The sequence below is a fragment of the Hippoglossus hippoglossus genome, chromosome 24, assembly GCF_009819705.1.
Source record: "Hippoglossus hippoglossus isolate fHipHip1 chromosome 24, fHipHip1.pri, whole genome shotgun sequence".
NCBI classification, from domain to species: Eukaryota; Metazoa; Chordata; class Actinopteri; order Pleuronectiformes; family Pleuronectidae; genus Hippoglossus; species Hippoglossus hippoglossus.
In genome coordinates, this window is record NC_047174.1 from 1,107,435 (window position 1) to 1,127,250 (window position 19,816).

General features: G+C 43.0%; 1 protein-coding gene across 1 annotated transcript; it reads right to left on the reverse strand.

Annotated features, from left to right (window-relative positions):
* Positions 1-461: 461 nt before the first annotated feature.
* Positions 462-17,853, reverse strand: cd109 (CD109 molecule). Its single transcript, XM_034580581.1, has 33 exons — positions 17,693-17,853; positions 15,775-15,935; positions 15,570-15,598; positions 15,041-15,277; positions 14,779-14,904; positions 13,957-13,996; positions 13,774-13,855; positions 13,592-13,685; positions 13,131-13,272; positions 12,816-12,925; positions 12,396-12,662; positions 12,209-12,310; positions 12,072-12,134; positions 11,634-11,807; positions 10,853-11,005; positions 10,209-10,298; positions 9,568-9,637; positions 9,363-9,477; positions 9,030-9,147; positions 8,811-8,924; positions 7,836-8,054; positions 6,699-6,840; positions 5,231-5,407; positions 5,065-5,146; positions 4,749-4,977; positions 4,148-4,319; positions 3,335-3,525; positions 2,808-2,960; positions 2,202-2,267; positions 1,978-2,114; positions 1,446-1,602; positions 1,268-1,370; positions 462-695 (listed from the first exon to the last, which is right to left on the reverse strand). The coding sequence occupies exons 1-33, from the start codon at positions 17,767-17,769 to the stop codon at positions 502-504; spliced, it is 4,386 nt and encodes a 1,461-aa protein (XP_034436472.1). The 5' UTR covers positions 17,770-17,853; the 3' UTR covers positions 462-501.
* Positions 17,854-19,816: the final 1,963 nt, after the last annotated feature.

Sequence of the window (19,816 nt, forward strand, 5' to 3'; positions counted from 1 at the left end):
TTCACCTCTCTTAGCTCTCGACATATTCAGTCCTGCTCAGTTTCCTACTCGCTCCCTCTGACTGCTGCAGGGACGTGATGCACATTCACTCAACGTGACAGTAACGACGGCAGCCCGGAGGATTAACCGATGAATGGAACTAGACAAGGATTCCAGAACGACAGAATGAGTGAACACTGGACGAGTCAAACCGTTGAAAGGGTTTTAAAGGAAGCGAGACAAATTCAAATGTTAAAAAATTACTATATTTGAATTGACAAATATTTAGCAATTTAAAATGCACAGGGACACGTGATTAAAACCTGGAGACTTGTAGAGGCCACACCTACTTCTAACATACTGCAAATATTTCTCACTTGTCATGTGATCATTTTTACGTCACACTTCAACTGCACATGAATATGAAAACAAACTACGGACACATTTGAGTAAAGGGAGATTAACAAGTCATGTCACATGCCCGACACAGTTTTACATCTAAACCTGAACTCGTTTGACTGTTTACAGGCTGAAGAGGATGATGAAGAGCAGAGCAGCTGGAAAAGTGAGCAGCAGGAAGTTGCTGCTGCTGCACGACGCGGAACTGAGTTCGTAATAATCGTCCACGCGGCACTCGCTGCAGTCGTCCCCACAGAAGGAGCAGGTGGACATGGTGTTCCTCTTCTCAGACATGTACGTCCTCACCGTCCTCCGTCCTGGAAGAGTCACAGTTCAGAATTTTATCTTCAGGCCTTCGTATACATTGACTAGCCTCTGCACCTTAGTGTGTGTGTGTGTGTATGTTCAAAATAACTCGACAAAGCAGGGACGGATTTACACCGAACTCGGACTGATTGTTAATTAGGAGTTTATCTCCAGTTGATCAACTTTTGGAGCTGATCGCTCAAAGATCAACATTATGGTCTGAAACATTTTCCAAGATATCCAGAGACATAATCTAAACCTTATATTGATCAGAAATTCTTCAACAAATGACGACGTGTTTGGTTATTAAATGCATTTTTCAAGGTAGCTGTAGATCCGACCAGAGCTTATATAGATAATATAGAAAAATAGTCTATGATCATGTGATAGGAACGATGTCATGATTTAACTATGATATAATAAAAAACCCGTTATGATCAGCTGACAGTTTCCATCCTCTGGTATTAAAGTGCGTCTACTGACATTTGAAGCATTTTACAGGTTTGATAATTATTTCAGACTGCGGCTCCAGCTCGTTTCTTCGAGTTCGACCCACAGATGAAAACTTTTAACAAGTTCTTACTTGGTTCATAATAATCGTAGATGGAAACAGTCGCCTCCTGCACTTTGGCGACTTTAAATTCCACGTCCATCGGAATCTTTACACACATCTCGTCCGTCGTCACCTGGAAACAAGTTTACATTCTAACTTGTGTGTGAAACTTAAAAGTGAGTCTGTGGTCGAGTGTGTTGACACGTACAGAGTCCAGGTACAAAATGACTTTCCCCTGCTGCATCTCCACCGCCCTTATGACCTCGTCAGTCTGGATGGCGTCCGGTGCCACGGTGAAGCCGCTCAGCAGACCCACCTCCAGGATGGCCATGCCCGTCGCACTCAGACCCAGATGCTCCGACAGGCTGCAGGGGGCGGAGCAACAAACATTCAACAGCTGCTTCTCCCTCCTGGACGATTAGTTTCAGTCACATTTCTTATTTTTTTAAATACTACTTTTAACATTTTATTCAACATACAGCTGACAACTTACGCCTAAAGGATAAATTATATTATTAAATAAATTATGAAATTCACTGTTGTATTTTATTCATTGTCTCAAGGAACTTTACATATTAAGGTCGAGACCCGACACTGAGAAACTATCAGTTCACACAACGAGCAAACACGAGAAGTGGAGACAAAAAATACTTTGATTAGAAATGTTTTCATGTCGACAGGGTTGAGGTTGGGGGGGTTGGGTGGGGGGTGGGGGGGTGGTTGGTTGTCGAGCCGCTCACCTGCTGCAGATCTCCAGGTGTGGTGACGTCATGTCTACGTCCCACAGATCCACGTAGAGATGAAAAGCCTCGTGCTCGTCGACCTCTCGTCTCCTCCTCATCAGCTTCTCGCTCCTGGTGTTGTAAAACACGGTGAGCTGAGGGGACGAGACAGAAAGTCTTAGAATTTAGAAGTGTAAAGCTAAAAGAGACAAATCTACAGTTAGTAAAGTTAGTCTCTGTACCTGAAACAGGGCGAGGCCCCGACCCTCGGCCGTCACGTTCAGCAACAGCTCCTCCTGTGGCTGCACCTGGAATCACAGGAAACAAGATCGGTTCCTTCAGTTCTTTCCTGTCGGTCTAATGTAGCTTATAGAGTTTTAAGATGAGAATCTGGTTTAAACGTTAAATGGTTAATTTTGTTGACTTTAAATAAAAGTAAAACCAGTTTACTATAATTTGCAGCAGGTGATCGAGACGACTTGTGTTTGACCACATCTGGTTCTATTGAACTATGATGATATTCAAAGTCCTGATTAATGACAATGAGCTTTAACCTTAATTTTCTCTTGAAAGTCTCCATGACGGTTTAGAGTTCACGGTCAAATGAAGAGAAAGATCAGCACTTATTTTTTATTAGTTAAACATTTTGCTTCCACAAGGAACAACCTCTTATCTTTGTCTGGCGCCACCCTCTGGACACAATGTACGTTTTCTGAGCAAGGCCACATGTGGCTCTAGTTGTCCACTAATCAAACAGTTGGTGGTTTCGAACCCCGGCTTCTCTTGTCCACTTGTGAAAGTGTCCAGTGTTTAACCGGCTCAGTGTGACCGGACTCGACCTCGTGTACCTGCTGACTCTGCAGCAGCATGTAGTTGCTCTGGTGGATGTGGAACGAGGCGACGGTGTCCGACTCCGTGGTCACTTGGACGGCGAGGTCGAAGTGGTGCGAGCCGCCGAACGCTGCGAGCGTGGACAAGGCCTGAAGGGCGACGATTGTGTCCTGAGAGACGGGAAGAAGAGTCATGAGACATCAGCGGATTAATTCACATATGGAGCAGCAGTAACAACACTAGAGAGGAAACAGATTTATATTTTAGAATAAATAAAGTTATTTTGCATTTGGCACCTGAAAGTAATTATTACTCTAAGAACCATTTAGATTTATCTCCATCCTTCAGGTTTACTGGAATCTGCTGATATAAGTTTATTTTTTAACTTTAAGACTAATTTGAATCCATTTTTCGAAAAAGAAATGAACCGACAGCTGCTCGAGCTAAAAGCAACGACCTCGGCACATCTGACCCAGACGTCATTCTGACCTTTGACCTTTGAATCACCAGATCTTTGCAGTAAGTAAGTAATTATTTCTCAGACCTGAGTGCTTCCGAATCCTCCGCGGTGGTTCCGCTGTCGACTGAGCCACCTGAGGAGGCCGACGCCCTCCGCGGTGCGACCCAGTTTATGCAGAGACAGCAGCAGGTAGGCCACCATCTCAATGTCTGCAGAGCGAGGCTGCCACGACGACGACAGGCCGGCGTGCGGGGAGGACCACGCCGGGACGCCGTCTGACCACAGAGAGAGAGACACGTCACATTCTGATCTAAAGCTCAGTCACTGAAACTTTCAGAGACAGAGAAAAGTGTTTGTTTACAGAATTAACTAAATAATAGAGAGATTTAGATGAACTGAAACTTTGCATAGAGCCAGGCTAGCCATTTCCATCCACTTACAGTCTTTATGCTAAGCTAATGGCATCCCGGCTGCAGCTGCACGTTTAAAGGTTCAGTGTGTAGGATTTAGTGACATCCAGTGGTGAAGTGTCATGTTGCAGCTGAATATCCCCCCCCCCCTCCAAACGACAGAGAACCTGTGGCAGCTTCAGTCGTCATAAAACTCACAAGGTTTAGTTTGTCCAGTCTGGGCTACTGTGAAAAACATGGCTGCCTCCGTAGAGAGGACCTGCTCCGGATGTAAATATAAAGTAATTAAATATAAAGTAATTAAATATTAAGTATTTAAATATAAAGGACCAATTTGTATCAAGTAAACAAGTCGTACAATTCAGATGAGGCACTAGTGAAAACATCACTAGGATCGTGTTTCTAACAGTAGATCCTTTTAATGCAGACATGACAGATCCTCTCATTTCATTGGTTCTTCCTGAAGTTTCACACTCTGATGTCGTACCGGTCGTCTCGGCTCGTCCAATCAGCTGGCTGACTGCCGTGGCGGCGCTGGAGCTGCCGGACAGAGCCAGAGCGTAGCCGAGCAGACTGAGGCTGTAGTTGCTGACGACTCCCAGGGACAGACGAGTCTCCAGGTACATCATCGCTGCAGACACCTGACTCCCATACTGAGCCTGGCAGACGGGGAGCAGGGACACACGTGAGAACAGGTTTATGAGGATTTTTATTTATTTTTTTAAAGGTCACTTCAGTTTGTTCAACTTCCACTCGTGTGTTTTGATAGGCGGCAAATTAAGATCCAACTTTACGACGATTGTCCCTTCTCAAACTGAGCTCAAAGACCAAGGCTGGTTATATTTTAGATTCCTTAGTCTCTATGTAGATATCTGTGCTGAAAAGGCTAAAAGAAAAAAAGCTCATTTTAAAACCTTTACACATTTCAAATGATTTCTATCAAGCAGCATTTTATTTTATTTATTTTCCAAAGTACAAAACCGTAAGTAAACAACAGTTACATTTTATAAAACAAAGAAACATATTATAAATAAAAACTTGTATTCTCAGTAAAACACTGCGCTCATTTATCTTTGAAGGACTCTGACCTTGATGCTGTCGTCCTCCAGCAGCGCGATGAGGACGTACGCTGTGAGGGACACGGGACTGTCCTGACCTCCCTTGAGCTCGGTGTGGATGACCCGGCCGAGCTCCTCGAAGCTCCCGTCGGCCCCCTGCTGGGAGACCAGCCAGGTCGCCGTTCCCTGCAGCACGCGCTCGTCGATGGTGATGAAGGAGCGCGCCTGCAGGAAACACCTCAGCACCAGAGCGCTCAGCCTGCGGAGGAGAACACGCTTCCTTCGTCACTGACGTTTTCCTGTCGACATTTTAAATTCAACACTTTAAATGACTTCAGAAACGCACCAGGTGCTTCCGGATGAGTCGCGGTCTCCGAACGCACTGAAGGAGTTGTCCGCCCTCTGAAAGGTCAGCTCTCGCTCGTACCCTGAGGGAAGCAGCAGCGATTAGACGCAGATCAAATGAAAGGAAACGTGATCTACTCCGAGCTGGACCCAGGTCCGGGCTCTACCTGTCAGCATGTAGCCTGTGGCTCGGGCCGTGGTGTCCCGCTCGGCCTGTCCCGTGGCGCTCAGGTACTGCAGGACGTAGACGCTCGGAGCGAAGTTGATCATGTTCTGTTCGCCGCAGCCGAACGGCATCTGGATCAGAGAGTCCAGGCCGCTGATGGAGGGGCCGAGGATGTCGCCTGCATCGCCATGGAGACGGGACGAAATCAGACATGAGAAAAACAAGAGTCACATCATCAGTCTGGGTGGAGCAGCAGCAGATTGGCGACAGATATTTTTGGAATGATTGCGGTTGTATTTAAACGTTCATGAGTCACAGCAGAAGATGAATAACGAGGAAAGTTCAGTTGGGAGGAATCTGCAGCTCACGACCGGTTTGAGTTTGTGTCTCCGATTCAATCTCGTGTTCTTGTTCCATTGGAGACGATTTCTGTTCATGAGGCATTTCACTTTTGGAAATGAAGCATGGAACTTTATTTTCTGGGAAACTATAAATACTCTGCACAGCTGGTGGAGATTCATTTTGTTTGGAAGGCGTCGGGTCAAAACGATTTGAATTATCCATTGTGGTTTTTAAATCAGACATCTTCAGTCACAAGTGCCTATTTTACTAAATCTAAAGTCAAAGTCATCATTGTATTTATTTTATTTTACTCTACACAGATTTATCCCTTTTACCTCTGCTGTTTTTATTCTTTTATTTTTCTTGAAAATGGTTTTAAACTCTTTCTGGTTTTAAATGTATTGCTTTTAATGGTCTGTTTGAAATGTGCGTTGAATCTGTATGACACTACGAACAAGACACATTCTTGAGATGAAGTTTTGGGATGAGCCCAAACAAAAAGGTTCGGGGACATCGGACGTACGATGTAATGACGTAATGCGTCGTAACCAGATTCTGTAACGTGGAAACAGGAACATAAATTAATGTTTCATTCAGAATAAGGTTAATATTCAGATCATCGGGTCCATGGAAACCTCACTGTGGTGGAGGTGTTAACACAGGAGGAGGAGACAGTCATTTTACAGTGTTGTTATTTTAGATGTTGATCTTCAGATTAGATTTTTCATTACTTGATCTTGTTAATTTTCTATAAATATTCCGCTGCTTATTCAACATGCATTTAATAATTCATTCATTAAATTACTGTAATCTACAGGTGGGAAACACTGACAGAAACATTATGTAAGTTCTTATTTCCTCTCCTGGTTTTCACTGATCCATTTTGTACTTTGGTATTTATGTGCAATGTGATATTAAATTTGACTTATTTAGTATTAAAGTCTGATTTAGCTTTAAACACTGGTTCCATCAGAATGTGACTGTAGAAACTGTTCTGCTGCAGTTTTAGGGTTTTAAATGAATTCCTTGGACACTCGGATCCAAATCTCAAAGTCAAACACATTTCGTATTAAACATATTTAATCAAATGGAGGTTTAACAAGACTTTCCTCTGTGTGTTTACGTACCGATCACCGTCACCACAGCTCTCTCGCTGCCCTGCACCAGATCTGCTGGTAAGGTGAAGGCGACGTGCGTGGAAACGCTCGACTGTGACGGAGAAACCTCCAACAGCAGCGAGGACGAGAACGTCTGCTCGACTCCTTCGGCCTGAAACCACACAAACAGCGGTGGTGAGTAATATTTCTGGGAAAGATCAGCAGATTAGATTCCTCGGTTTGTTTTGCAGCTGTTAGACGAGCACTCTGATAAACACCACGTGAAAGGTTCAATTCCCACTGGTGATGTGTTTCGTTGAGCAAGACGCTGAAACCCTGACCGATGGAAACTGCTTCTGCTAATAAGAGAAACACTGATCCACGCTGGACCAGAACCAACGAACCTGAGGGTCACAAGTTTAACAAGCACGGACAGAAAAAGATCAAGCCTTATTCATGATTTTACTCAAACTTCTGCATTTTTTGATGATACTGGACAATTTCCCCCTCTTTCCTTTTGGGGGTGGGGGTGTACCTTCATCAAACTATCAAAAACAAAGCTTTAATTCCTTCAAAATCTCAGATGTCGTCTGAATACTTGTCGTGTGAATACTTGTCGTGTGAATACTTGTCGTGTGAATACTTGTCATCTCAGTTCTAAATCTTCCCACATGAAGGAAACTACAGTTTTATACAACACTGGTCACATGTTTCTGTCTGAACACATCCAAAACCAAGAGAGAAGTTTTCTCTGATCAGACATTTTTAATATTAGTGTTAAAAACAAGATAAAAATCAGCCAACGTGACAGAACCCAACCCACACATCATTCTCACACTTTTCCACTGGTCAGAAACCACACCGACATCTGGCTTTTATCTGGATTCAGTCACTTCCTGGTCACATGACTCCAGTCGACACATGACACCCGGGGGGGGGGGGGGGGCGGCAGTTTGTCGACAGGTGAGAGATGTCGATCAGAAAAACCTCCTCCGGCAACAGGAAAGGAGTGAAAACCCTTTAGGAGAGTTTAAAAACTTGTGTATAGCATCTAACTTTGGTGTAAAAGCTATAATACGCACATGTTCTGGTAGAAAAACAAAATCAACCTGTTCACACTTCAAACGCGTCTGAAAACGAGGAGGAAACCTGCAATCCGTTACGCACCTTGACGAGCACCGTCCTGCGCACGAAGTCTGACGCCGCGTACGACTTGGCCTTCACCGAGATGGGGATCTCTCCGAGGACCAGCGGCTTGATGGGAATGAGGACGGCCCTCCCGCTCTGGCTCCCCATGGACAGCCGCCGGATGCCGGGCATGGCGAGCCCCTCAACGTCCGGGAAGACGAACTCAAAGGTGTCGCTCTGCGCCACAGTCACCATGACCTGACAACAAAGAGACGGGAGCATCCACCCAGATCACGTTAAGCTGAGTACAAAGTGTGGCAGGAAACAAAGGAGCACGTTGTTGAAACCAAATATCAAATTAAACATGATTTGATGTCTTTTATCAAGGATTCAGTTTGGGTCAGATCCTCAGAGGAAACAGAGGAAGGTGTTAAACCACTGATGCCGCGTTGAGATTATTGGAACCCGACGACCCACAGTGAGTTCACACCTGTAACCAGACTCCTGCTGCTTGTACATGTTGACACTGTTCGAATCAGACACGTCCTGTTTGTCCAGCGCCAGTGTTCAGTGACCTACTTTCTGAAATCACAGGATCGGACACAGCTCCACCATTTGAATCCAATCTTCAGAATCACAGACTGAAATTCAGGGGAAATAATAGGCTCAAAGTTCAAAAGTGAATAAACTAGAAACCTTAATATTCAAATTTATTCACTCATAACAGGACGGATGTTAATCTCAAATCTAAACTGGGCTTTCGATCGAGTCGTTTATATCTTCATCAGCAGCATCACACCCTCACGTCTCCACGATCAGCCAGTGTCATACAAAGCTGAAACTAGTACACAGGATTAAATCAGCGCAGAAAGATGTGGAACCTGTAAATGTGAAGTTTGTTTTTTATTGTCTGGGGCTTGTTCATCATTTCCTGTTTTACAGGTCAGAACAAATCCTTTTCTAACCCTGAGCACAGATTGTTTTCTGCAGCCGAGCGGGCGGAGCAGCACTGACCTCCAGGTCGTGAAGCAGGTAGTTGAACAGGATGATCTCCAGCAGCAGCTCCTCTCCTCGGATGATGAACGCCGGCAGATTCAAGGACAGGAAGAAGTCCTGGAACACCGTGAGCTGCGGGAACGCGACATGGAAACCGTCTCAGAGGACAACACTGCAATGTACAGGACTGACGTCAACACAAAGTCCCAACGCGGGGGTTTGAAGGGATGGGAATACCTCGGCAGGCTCTTTGACCACGCCCAGTCCCAAGTTCTCCGACACGACGAAGGCGGTGGCGACCCAGGTCGTGATGCTGTCCGGTGCAGTGACACTCAACTCTTTTGTGTCCGAGTCACTGTAGAAAAATAATAAAACGTCCTTCCAGTTTGTAATGTTAATATAATAAAATGGCTCCACATCTGGACTGTTAGATCTCCTCCTCCCAACCAGTTCTTTATATTTGACCACTTTGGATTTTTAAACCTTTTACTTGTAATAAATGTCTCAACACAAGTCTCTGTACATAACGTGCAAGAGAAGCTCTGCTCAGACAGAATTCCAAAGACCCACCTCACGTTGGTGTCCAGCCACATCCAGGTCTCTGGGAAGTTGAGTCGCTCTCGTAGATCCTGCTGTGGCTGCATCGGCGGATCGTCGTCCTGGGAAAGGTATATTCCCTCCCCTGCTGTTGAGAAGACGAGCATCAGTTATATTAGCTTCACAAAGTCGCCATAGTTGTGATATTTAAGCGAGTAACATTAATTTTAAAACTTACGAAATGTAGGCCTCAGTGCATTTTTCATCTTGTGTAAACTGGCATCGGTCAGAGCCACGAGATCACAAACCTGAGCAGAGAAACATGTCACTGGGATAACGTTCTCAGATGATCCAGGAACATTTCCACTTTATTATGCAAAAGAACATGAATCAAAATATGTATTTTCAGGGAAGTAATATTTACCAAATATTCTTTTAACTAGAGAGAATTCATATTTAAATTCTCTTAGTTTAATCTAAACAGTTTTATTTTCTGTGATATTATAATTGTCAATAATTAAATACATTTTTAGGATCCCTTGAAGATGTAAAAAAAACAGCTAAATCAGGAAATCAATAAAACAAACTATAGACTAATAACTATATCTATAAAAACAAGCTATTGTCAATTCTTTTCTTTTTATTCTTGGATACAGAACTTTTCATTTAACCCTTTAAAAAGCATTAGAACTTGAACTTTGTTAGAGTTTTTTGTGAAAACGTATTTTTCAGGGGAGAGAAATTTATCATAAATCCTTGCTTTTTGAAACTGAATACGATTTCCACCTGCACTTTCCACTCCCCACGTAAACTTGTGCAAACCTTCAGTCAACAACACATAAAGCAGCCGTGCATCTCATCCCAAACATCAGGACCAACCTCGAAGACAGAGTACGGATCTCCCATTGTCAATGTGTCGGAGAAGGCGTCAGCCGGGGAAACGCTGTACGCCTTAATCTCCTCCATCACCTGGGAGAGGAGCAACAACATCCTCATTGTTCCAGCAGACAAAGAGGACACAAAGAGGACACAAAGAGGACACAAAGAGGACACAAAGAGGACTGGTATTGTGAGGGACCAGTCTGACCGGTGCTCTGGGTCAGAACTGATACTGGGGGGCGGTGGATTGGGTTTCATACGTGCAGGAGCGATATGGGTGTGAGGGTGATGCACCTGGAGACCGTTTGAAAATAGTAAACTGAGACAAACCTGGAGAAACCACATGATGGACCTTTGTAAACTAAGTGTTACATGAGCTGCACACGGTTTTAAAAACAGTCAACAAGTCACCACGGCTTCACTCATCACGGTCATGGTGTTAATACTGTTATGGTATTATTGGTCATTAGTGTTTTTAATATTCTGCAGATTCGGTTCAGTTCAAAAACATCCAAGACTAAATTCATTGTTTGTGTTCTAAATAGTCTGATGAGGAGTGAAGTCAGAAAACTGTGTTCATCCTACCTGGTGTATCTGCTCTGAAGATTGAATAGTAAATAGATTTCACTGTCTGTGGTTCTCACCCTCTTCTGGGTGATGTCGTTGTTCGATCCCCTCCCCCGTGTCGCCTTGTCCACCACCAGGATCGCGACCAGCGAGCCGGGCTCCGCCACCTCCACCCTGAGTGTGACGTCCTCACCGGGCTGCGTCCTCGCGTGGCTCCAGCTCAGAGAAACCTGCCAACCACATCAGTGACATCATTAAATACCTTCACACGCCAGTTTGTAGATATCAAGCAAAGTTCAAACTTTAAGACAAATGAGATTAAAATGCCCGGATGTAAAAAAAAAGAAGAGAAAGCAGAGTTCAAATATGTTAATGTGAACTGGGACCTGGAGCTATTCTTCTGTTTGTATTGAGTCAAGTAGCATTAACGCTCAATGGAGTTGGTTTGGAGTAGTGGACTTTATTTTGAAGGTGGATGTAGATATGGTATCAGGACCGACGGGTTTCAGGCAGATGAAGGTTTTCTTACCAAGATATGAGAGACGCCGTTTTCCTTCGTTTCATTGTTCAGTTGCCAAATGGTAAAATAAACCCCAAAACACGAAAATCCAAAATCCCGCCGTACATCGACTCTTTGGGTTTTCCCCTGCGAGAGACTGATCGCCTCAGCAGCCGTTTCATTTTGAGTTGAGAGTCTATCAATTAGTTGAGGTTCAAAGTTTGAGCCCAGATATAATGAAGCTCCTGTGCAGCCAGTTCACAAGTTTCACCTTCTGCTCACTGGTGTTTCCACTTCGATAACATTCTCAGATTCTCCCTCTGAACTAAAGCGTCACTGTCATTTCAGTAAGACTTCACCTGGTTGTGTGAAGTTGGTTTGATTGGCAGCTGCAGCACATCGTTGACGATCTCCCCGTCAGGACGAACACAGTAGACGAGGACACAGGCCAGAGGAGCCCAGGAGACGTCAGGGACCAGCGTCAGGTCCCCGGAGCCTTTACCTGCAGCAACCACCTGACCTCTGGACTTCACCTGCACGGGAAACAGGCGTAAAGCATCATTTAAAGTGGTTCGATATATAAACGGACATTTGAGGCTTAAAACTGTCCTGTGCACATTAAGATTATAACAGTAAGATATAAGTATCAAGATTACAAAGCGTTGCATATAACAGTTTAACAGACAAACAACAGAGAGCAGAACAAAACTATATAGCTTGTGAAAATATAAAAACAGATTCATTAAATTAAAATACTCAAATCAAGACAAAGTGAGAAATTCATGTTCATTTCTTACGATGTAGTGAATCTCCGTCGTTGGAAAGTTCTGCTCGATGTGCAGCAGGACGGGAAAACCGACCTGACGGAAGAGGAAACGTTTAATCTTCACTTATTACGAACAAGACGAAACATGTTAACGACTTGAGCGTTTACCTCTGCATCGGTGGAGGGTTTCTGAATCTGCAGATACGCGTGACTGGGTGATGTGTAGCTTCTGTACAGCTGAAGAGTGCTGTGGCTGTCCACAAAAGATGCCTGAAAACAAAGAAACATTTGAAATGATTCCATAAAAATGTCCTGCATCTCTGTAGCTGACATTGAAGCTGCGTTTGTCCCTCACATCTAGAGTGAGTGTTTCGGTTTCATTCATGACCAGGACGTGGAGGGGTATGACTCCATCTGCAGGAACTGGAAACTCCATTTCTTTAGGTGGCATCTCCTCCGGAATTTGAGGACCCGACATGTTCGACGCATGAGGCCTCATTTCTAACAGCTCATCCATTTTCCAGTTCCACGGACTCTCCTTCCTCTGCATCACCGACACTTGAACCGTGTTTCTCCGATCCTCCAGGGTCAGCGGCTGATCGTTGTATGTGGATATTTTCAGCTACAACATGAAGAAATCGTCAACCACTGGGAATATACTTTAAATTGTATGTTTTAGAACAGTTTGTGAAATCTATTTCATGGGTCAGGAGAGATTATTGATCCATGTTGACATTCAAGATTTAAAAAAAAATGTATGTTTTGCTTTCCTTACCATGGCAACAAACGTTAATGAGGGCCTCAACATTTTGGAATAGCCGTGAAAGGAAAGTTTATATTTGTATTGTGCCAGAGACACAATGGCCGAACTGTTATAGGTGAGACCTGAAAGACAGGAAGAACAAACCAGAGTCAATAAAACACAGCATCGGTCATATCGGACTTCAAGACGAAACCTGAATTCATGTTGCATCACATGACAGGAATCACTAGAAATACAGATTTGGATCTTAAGAATAATAATAATCTTAAGAATAATTCTGACATTTGGGGACGTCTGAGTTTCTAGCGTGGAAATAAAAAGATGTACCTGTGAGATGTTCTGTCACATTAACCACGACCGTTAGATACTGCTCCTCCATGTATCCTTCGTAAAAATCCATCTCCACAGCTCGCGTGGTCCTCGAGTGGTAGTCGGGAAGAGAGAAGGAGAAGTCTTTTGTGCCGTCAATCTAAAGCAAAGTGATTTAACCAGGAAGGTTTTTAATGGTCACTTCATCTGTTCTCTAGTCGAGAAAACATTTTACAAACCTCAAGGTACCAGATGTTGAGGTTATGTTTAAATAGACACATTTAATCCTCCAATAACCAGCAATGAGTCGTCCTTAACATTTATAAAATGAAGTAATGTCTGAAAACTGTAAATATAACATGGAAGGTAAAATTAGTTTTATAGAACTCTGCATGTTGGGTTTATTAAGTGAGTCTTGATTATATATTCAATTTTGTTGTCAGATAAATATGTAATATACAAATATATAAATAACATACCTCTCCACTTTCATCGTACTCGTCTACAATACCATGAAAATGGTGGGAGAACGTTAGAAACATGTGTCCTTGGACAGGTTTCCCGTACGTGTACCTGAGGACACAATATTAAAAGGAGATCATGAGAATACAAACATGTAAATGAAGGAATCAAACGTCCCTGAACGAAACAACGTTCTCACTCTGCAGTGACGGAGCCCAACAGAGAGTCTTCGTGAGAAATGACCTTGGGGACGTCAATCGTCACCTCAAACTTTGGCAGCACTGCAAACAGACACAGGGTGTTAGACGTGCGACACAAGATTAAAATACGGCTTTCATAGCAAAACTAAAAGACGCCTGTATACGTGTGAAAGTGTACGAACCATAATAAGCCACGTTGATTTGCTTCTTGCTTGAAACACCCTGTAAATCAAACAATTTAACACTTGATTTAACACCACGACACCCTCAGGAAAGCTTTTCACACTTTAATGGCTCCAAAGTTTTCCCACGCTGAAGAAATCGAACTTATGTGATAAAAAAAAAAAAACTACATTTCTACCTCTAACTTCAGTTCCTCACACTCTGACCTCATGGTTGTAAAATCTGAAGTCACGTTTCAAAAGGAGACAAACATTAAAAAAACCAGAGATCCATGAGAAAGTGGGAATCAATATACAAAAATATATACATGTGTTTTCTACGCTGCAGACACCAACGTCCAAAGCAAATTTCCAACTAGGACAATAAAGTCTGTCCTCGAATCCAAAACCCTCTAAATGAACTGTTATTGCTGACCCCAAACCAAACAGGCGTCTGCTCCTTGGGTTTTGTATTTCAGTTCACTTCCTGATGCAATAATAGAAATAAAGAACGAAAACCTCACATCAAGATTTAGCTTTGTAAGGTTTCTAAGTGCCGACCCTTTAAGATGCAACAACCAACTACTGCACTACAGTGGAGTCGAATCACTAATCTAGAGTAAATCTAAATTAAATTAGCAAATCAGGAATTCCTATCCGACTTGACTTCAGGTTTCAAATCTCCAATAAATCGTTAAAGAATCTGGTAACAAGAGAAGAACAGAGATATTCTGCAGAAGTCTCTCTCTCCTTGTGAGAGTTCATGTCTCGTCTCAGATTTGACAAAGCTTCATCCAACCCCGGTGAGGTTCATCCAACACACTCACGATGTCGCACACTTACATCGACTGTGGCGCCGATGGTCCATTCTCCCAGAGGAGGGTTCTCAGACAGCTGAAACTCTCTGGACACGACGCCGAGGACGCCGTCCACAGACAACCACTGTCTGAGCAGGTTTCCCCTCGGATCCTGGATCATAAAGGACAAAGACAGAAAATTAAATATGCATTTTTGCAATACGATAAATCCGTCCTGAGTGGACATGGCGACACGTATGCATTCGAGAAGCGGCGATTTTTGGTAAACACACTGACGTCAGACTCACTGCGATGGTGACGTCCACCGAGCTGACGTACGGTTTCCCATCAGGATGAATGGAAACCACTCGCATCTTCACCGCCTGCCCGGGCAGATAGTTCCGTTTGTCCGTCTGAATGAAGGTGGAGACGCTTTTGGAGTCAAGGCGCAGCTCTGTTGAGTTGAAGAAAAGTTGGTGGGTCCCCACGTGACCTTTGACCTCCAGGATGTAGGGGTGCATGTAGCTGGAGTTGCTCGTGAGGATCTGAAGGGACGTGACAGATACAGGAAATGAACTGTCATCGCAGTGAAGAAATGCTACAGACAGTAGCATTCCTCAAATCAATGACAATGTAATTTAATATTTGAGAAGGAAATAAAAACCCAATATCACGATAACAGATTACTGTAAAAAGGTGCCATGTTCAACAAGTTTCCTGAACCTTCTCCTAGATCTTATAAATCTTAGATTCATGCAGAATCATAGAAAATGGATAATTAAAAGCAAAGCTAGAACTATAGCAGTTCATTCTAAAGGGATGTTATATGGTACTCACTGGAGGCATCGTCAGCAGCTTAGTTGAACCTTCAAAAGAAATAGACGTTAAATCATTTTACTCTGACAGTTTAAATCCCAATGAGAAACTTCAACAGGATGAAGAAACCAAACACGTCTCAGAGCAGCACAAGACGAGTGAAGCACCCATCCACACGTTCACACCACAGATCACCACTCTCTTCCCAATCTGTGGAACCATTTACCTCCTCCCACAGTGGCGGACGCCGAGGACACCGTCTGGTTGCCACGGACGATGTGGGCAGAGACGACGACCTCGGAGTCGGTGAGGATGGAGACGGTCAGTGATGCTGGGACTCCGGAGCGAAGGATCCTGGGAGCCAGCAGCAGGTAGACGGGCTGAGAGCTGAGAAGACAAAGTCACAGAGGTGACAAAAGCCCAGTTTGACACATGAACACTGAACATTGTGAACTCTAAAGACTTTACAAAATACATTTGTAGCTTAAAACTGTTACAAAGTCACAAACAAACATTTCAACTAACCGATACATTGTAAGAACACTGGACAATGAAAACTCAACTCACACTTAGAAAACAAACATTTTTAATTTCAGTGACAACGGCGTAGTGGTGAGACTCGGACACGAAGAAACTCAGGAGACAAATGTTTGGTAAAAATAATCTTTATAATCTTTATAATCTTAATAATCTTCACTCGGCAGGAAGTCATTCAAAGAGCGTCACAAAAAACGAGCAAAATGAAAACAGGTAAAAGTGAGAAAAGTGCACAGGGTCTCCTGGGGGGACACTCAGGGACAGGAAATATGCATGTGAGTGGTCATGTGAGCCTGAACCAGGAACTACAACAGGAAGTGATGTCAAAATACAAAGTTTATGTGAAGCCAAAGTGTTAAATTTTCAAGAAATATAATTCACTGTCTAATCCTGGAATCAATTCATATAAACCCAGAGCGATGTTTACATTTTTTGTCAATGATTCCCTGGGACAGAAATGTAGTTGAGTTTTTTATTTTTTTTATTTTGTATTATATGAATCCAAACAAGTTCAGGTTCCAATGACTCACTGTGTTTGTCAGGGGAAGATTCTCTACGGCCTCTGCTGATCTCAAATAGAAAAGTATAATTAATATTATTTGTATAACATCATCATTTTTATTATCTCATATTTCACAAATTATTTCTACTTTAATTTCGTAATGATGTTTGAATTTGTTGAGTGCCGAACATTTAGAAAATCCTTTTACCTCGTTGTTCCAGAAGTCTCATGCAGGTGTTTCAAAATAAAAGACAAACTCGATTCCACTGAAGGAGAGTGAGAAGATTTATTTTTGGAACCAACATTTTGATAAAAAAATAATCAAGAGATTATCAGCCAGAGAAACGATGAGGGGAAAAGAAACATGGCACAAAAATTGGTTTAAATATAAACATCAAACATAAGTGAAATTTATTTATTAAATCACTTTTTGTTATTTTAGATCATTTTTGTCTGATGATGTCTCATATCTGACACACACACACACACACACACACACACACACACACACACACACACACACACACACACACACACACACACACACACAAGCACCCACTGGGGATTAATCCGCTGCTGAAAATAGTCCCTACAAACGCATTGTTTCCTCATATTTAAGAAACATTTAACAAAAATCACAGTGAGCAACTGTTTCTGGAAATGACTGAGCCTTTTTTAAAAGTTAAAACGAAATATTTGTGAGATGTTTATTATATATGTCCATCTTCATTAGGAACGAAGATGGACACACGTTTGTTGGTTTTTATGTTTTTTAACAGATATGTTCTCACTTCTAAAATTCATCCAGATGTGTGAAGCAAGAGAAAATGATAAAAGAAAGATAAATAAAACATTAATACTTTGGTGAAGTCACGATCTAATTAAAAATGTATTTTATTTTAATAATTGGTGCATAATCATTGAATGTGAATATATTAGTATAACAGGATTTGAGGTTTAAAATCAAGAATGAGAATTTGCATCGGTGGTGTTAAATACTTCACCTTGAACATATTTAACACCACCGACCATTTTTGTCAATATTGAGTTTGTTGTGCGATCATTTGTTTGAATTCAACAACACACGTGTGAAATCTGTGTTTACCTGTGTGAGGTGCTCTGGGCGGCGTGGATGATGAAGAGGCTCAAGAATCCCCACACCTGGAGACGCTCCATTTGCATTAGACGAACCTGGACCTGCTCCACGAAGTCTGAAGGCTGGAAGTGGGCGAAGTCAGCGACACCCTTCGTACCTGCAGACAGCGACCACACCTCCTCACCTGAGTCACAGAGCCAGGGTCAGTTTACCTGGATTCCCCCGGGAGGCTTTGTTCTGGAGCCGAGGTCGAGTGTTTCCGCACCGACGCTGTTTACAAAACAGGAAAACGTCCCTTACATTTTATTTGTGATGAGTCAGAAGAAAGCATCTTAATTTGTGTGTCTCCGGCTGACATCGGTTCGGCCTCGCTGCTGCTCAGTCAAACAGTCACAGGAACGTTTAACCTCCTACGTGCAGCGGGAAGAAGATGAGGACATGAAAAGGACACGAGCTCCCAAGGGGCCCCGACACCTAAGGGCCCATAGTTTCCCAGGTCAGTGAGTGTCAGCTAAGCTGAGGTTTCATTGGAACATAAGAGACCTGAAACTATTCATGGCAGCAGTGAGGTGACACTTGAAAGACGAGTTCCTGTATTTGCTCAAAGCTTGAAAACAATCGATACTGTCCCCACGCCGTCAGGATCACGTGGTCTTTAGGGAGTGGTCTTGTTGCTGCACTGCTATATGGTGCCGATGTGTGTCTGTCTTGTACCAAACAACGTCGAGAGGATCGATGCATCCCATACGCTCTACAATCAGGGAAGATACAGGTATTGATTCTGTTTTTTTGACTCTAAAACGACACATATACAATTATCTGATGCTCCATTGCTTTTGGCTCCTAAAAACAAAATGACTGCTCCGACACATTTAGCCCATTTTCTGAACCAAAGATCAGGGGCCCCAGTCTATGAGTGGGATGTAAAAGACTCTGTAAAAGACTCACCCCCCCTCACAAGAGAGGCTGATGAAATGATAGGACCAGGAGTCACACCTCATATCCGTTTTTTTTGCCAAAGACTGGGCTCATTTCAGAAACACAATTTGTAAAGAGCTGAGTAAGTCAGAGGGTGTGTATACATCACAATGGGATGGGTCGGTGTCTGGAGAGACCTATCGTGTGGAAACGGACTTAGAGGTCTACGATCCTATTTTTCAGACAGTGTCTGCTGTTTGCCCTCTAATATATATATAAATATATATTTGTACAGGTGATAGATTTTAAAAAATCAAGACATGCATCTGGGTTTTTACTAATTAGGGATATATTAGTACCTTGTGTTTGACGTGTAGTTGGCGCCACGACACTTTCTTAAAAAACATTAAGACCATTAAAACAAACACATTTTCCAAACTTAGGAGCATTTTTATTTTGATCTGCAATAAATCACACATGTTGGATTTTTGTCATCAATATCCATGAATTAATGTCTGAGAAATCAAGGTCAAACGTCTTATCTCTCAATGTTAAGGAAAGTGGGCAAAGAAACTCCTGGATCCGCCCCATGACTTCCCCATGACCCACTCCTTCCAAGTAGAATCAGTTCAGTAGTGTTTGAGGAATCCTGCTGAATGTCAAACAAACACAGATGGAAACATAACCTCGTTGGCTGAGCCTGTATGGGAAACACCAGCAGCTGCTGGGCCAGATGTTGAGCCGCTACCACCAGAGCCTGATCCATGACCTGTACAGGTGACACCAACACAAATGAAACTAGAAGAAGTCAAGTCAGGTGATGCTCTACGATAAAAGGGATTCAAAGGAAGCTTCTGTCTCAGCCGGTCGTAGATCCTTGATCAGTGTGTTGCAGAGCCTCGGAGCTCTAAGTTCAAATCTCTGCTCATCTCCCATTGCACAGGAACATAGTTCACAACAGGTCAAAGGTCAAAGTGGACGTCTTTCTATAAACTGAGTGTTTACAGGGGACAACAACTGACAACTCCAAAGACGTGTTCACAACCTGTTAGCATTAGCACTGAAATGATGAAAGTAATTATCCACACGTTTATTTCTTCTGTTCAGGGCTTTTTATGCTGTGAAACAAAATAAATCTCTAACTGAAGCAAACGCAGGTTATAAATATGATTATACTTCATCAGATAAGAAAAAAACTCCTGCATCATAAAGAAC

Coding starts and splice junctions, on each gene's coding strand:
- cd109 (XM_034580581.1), bottom strand. CDS start 17,769: ATGCAAATGGAGCGTCTCCAGGTGTGGGGATTCTTGAGCCTCTTCATC. Junction 13,273..13,591: donor AGTACGATGAAAGTGGAGAG/GTATGTTATTTA, acceptor ACTTTGCTTTAG/ATTGACGGCACAAAAGACTT. Junction 4,320..4,748: donor TGGAGGACGACAGCATCAAG/GTCAGAGTCCTT, acceptor CCCGTCTGCCAG/GCTCAGTATGGGAGTCAGGT.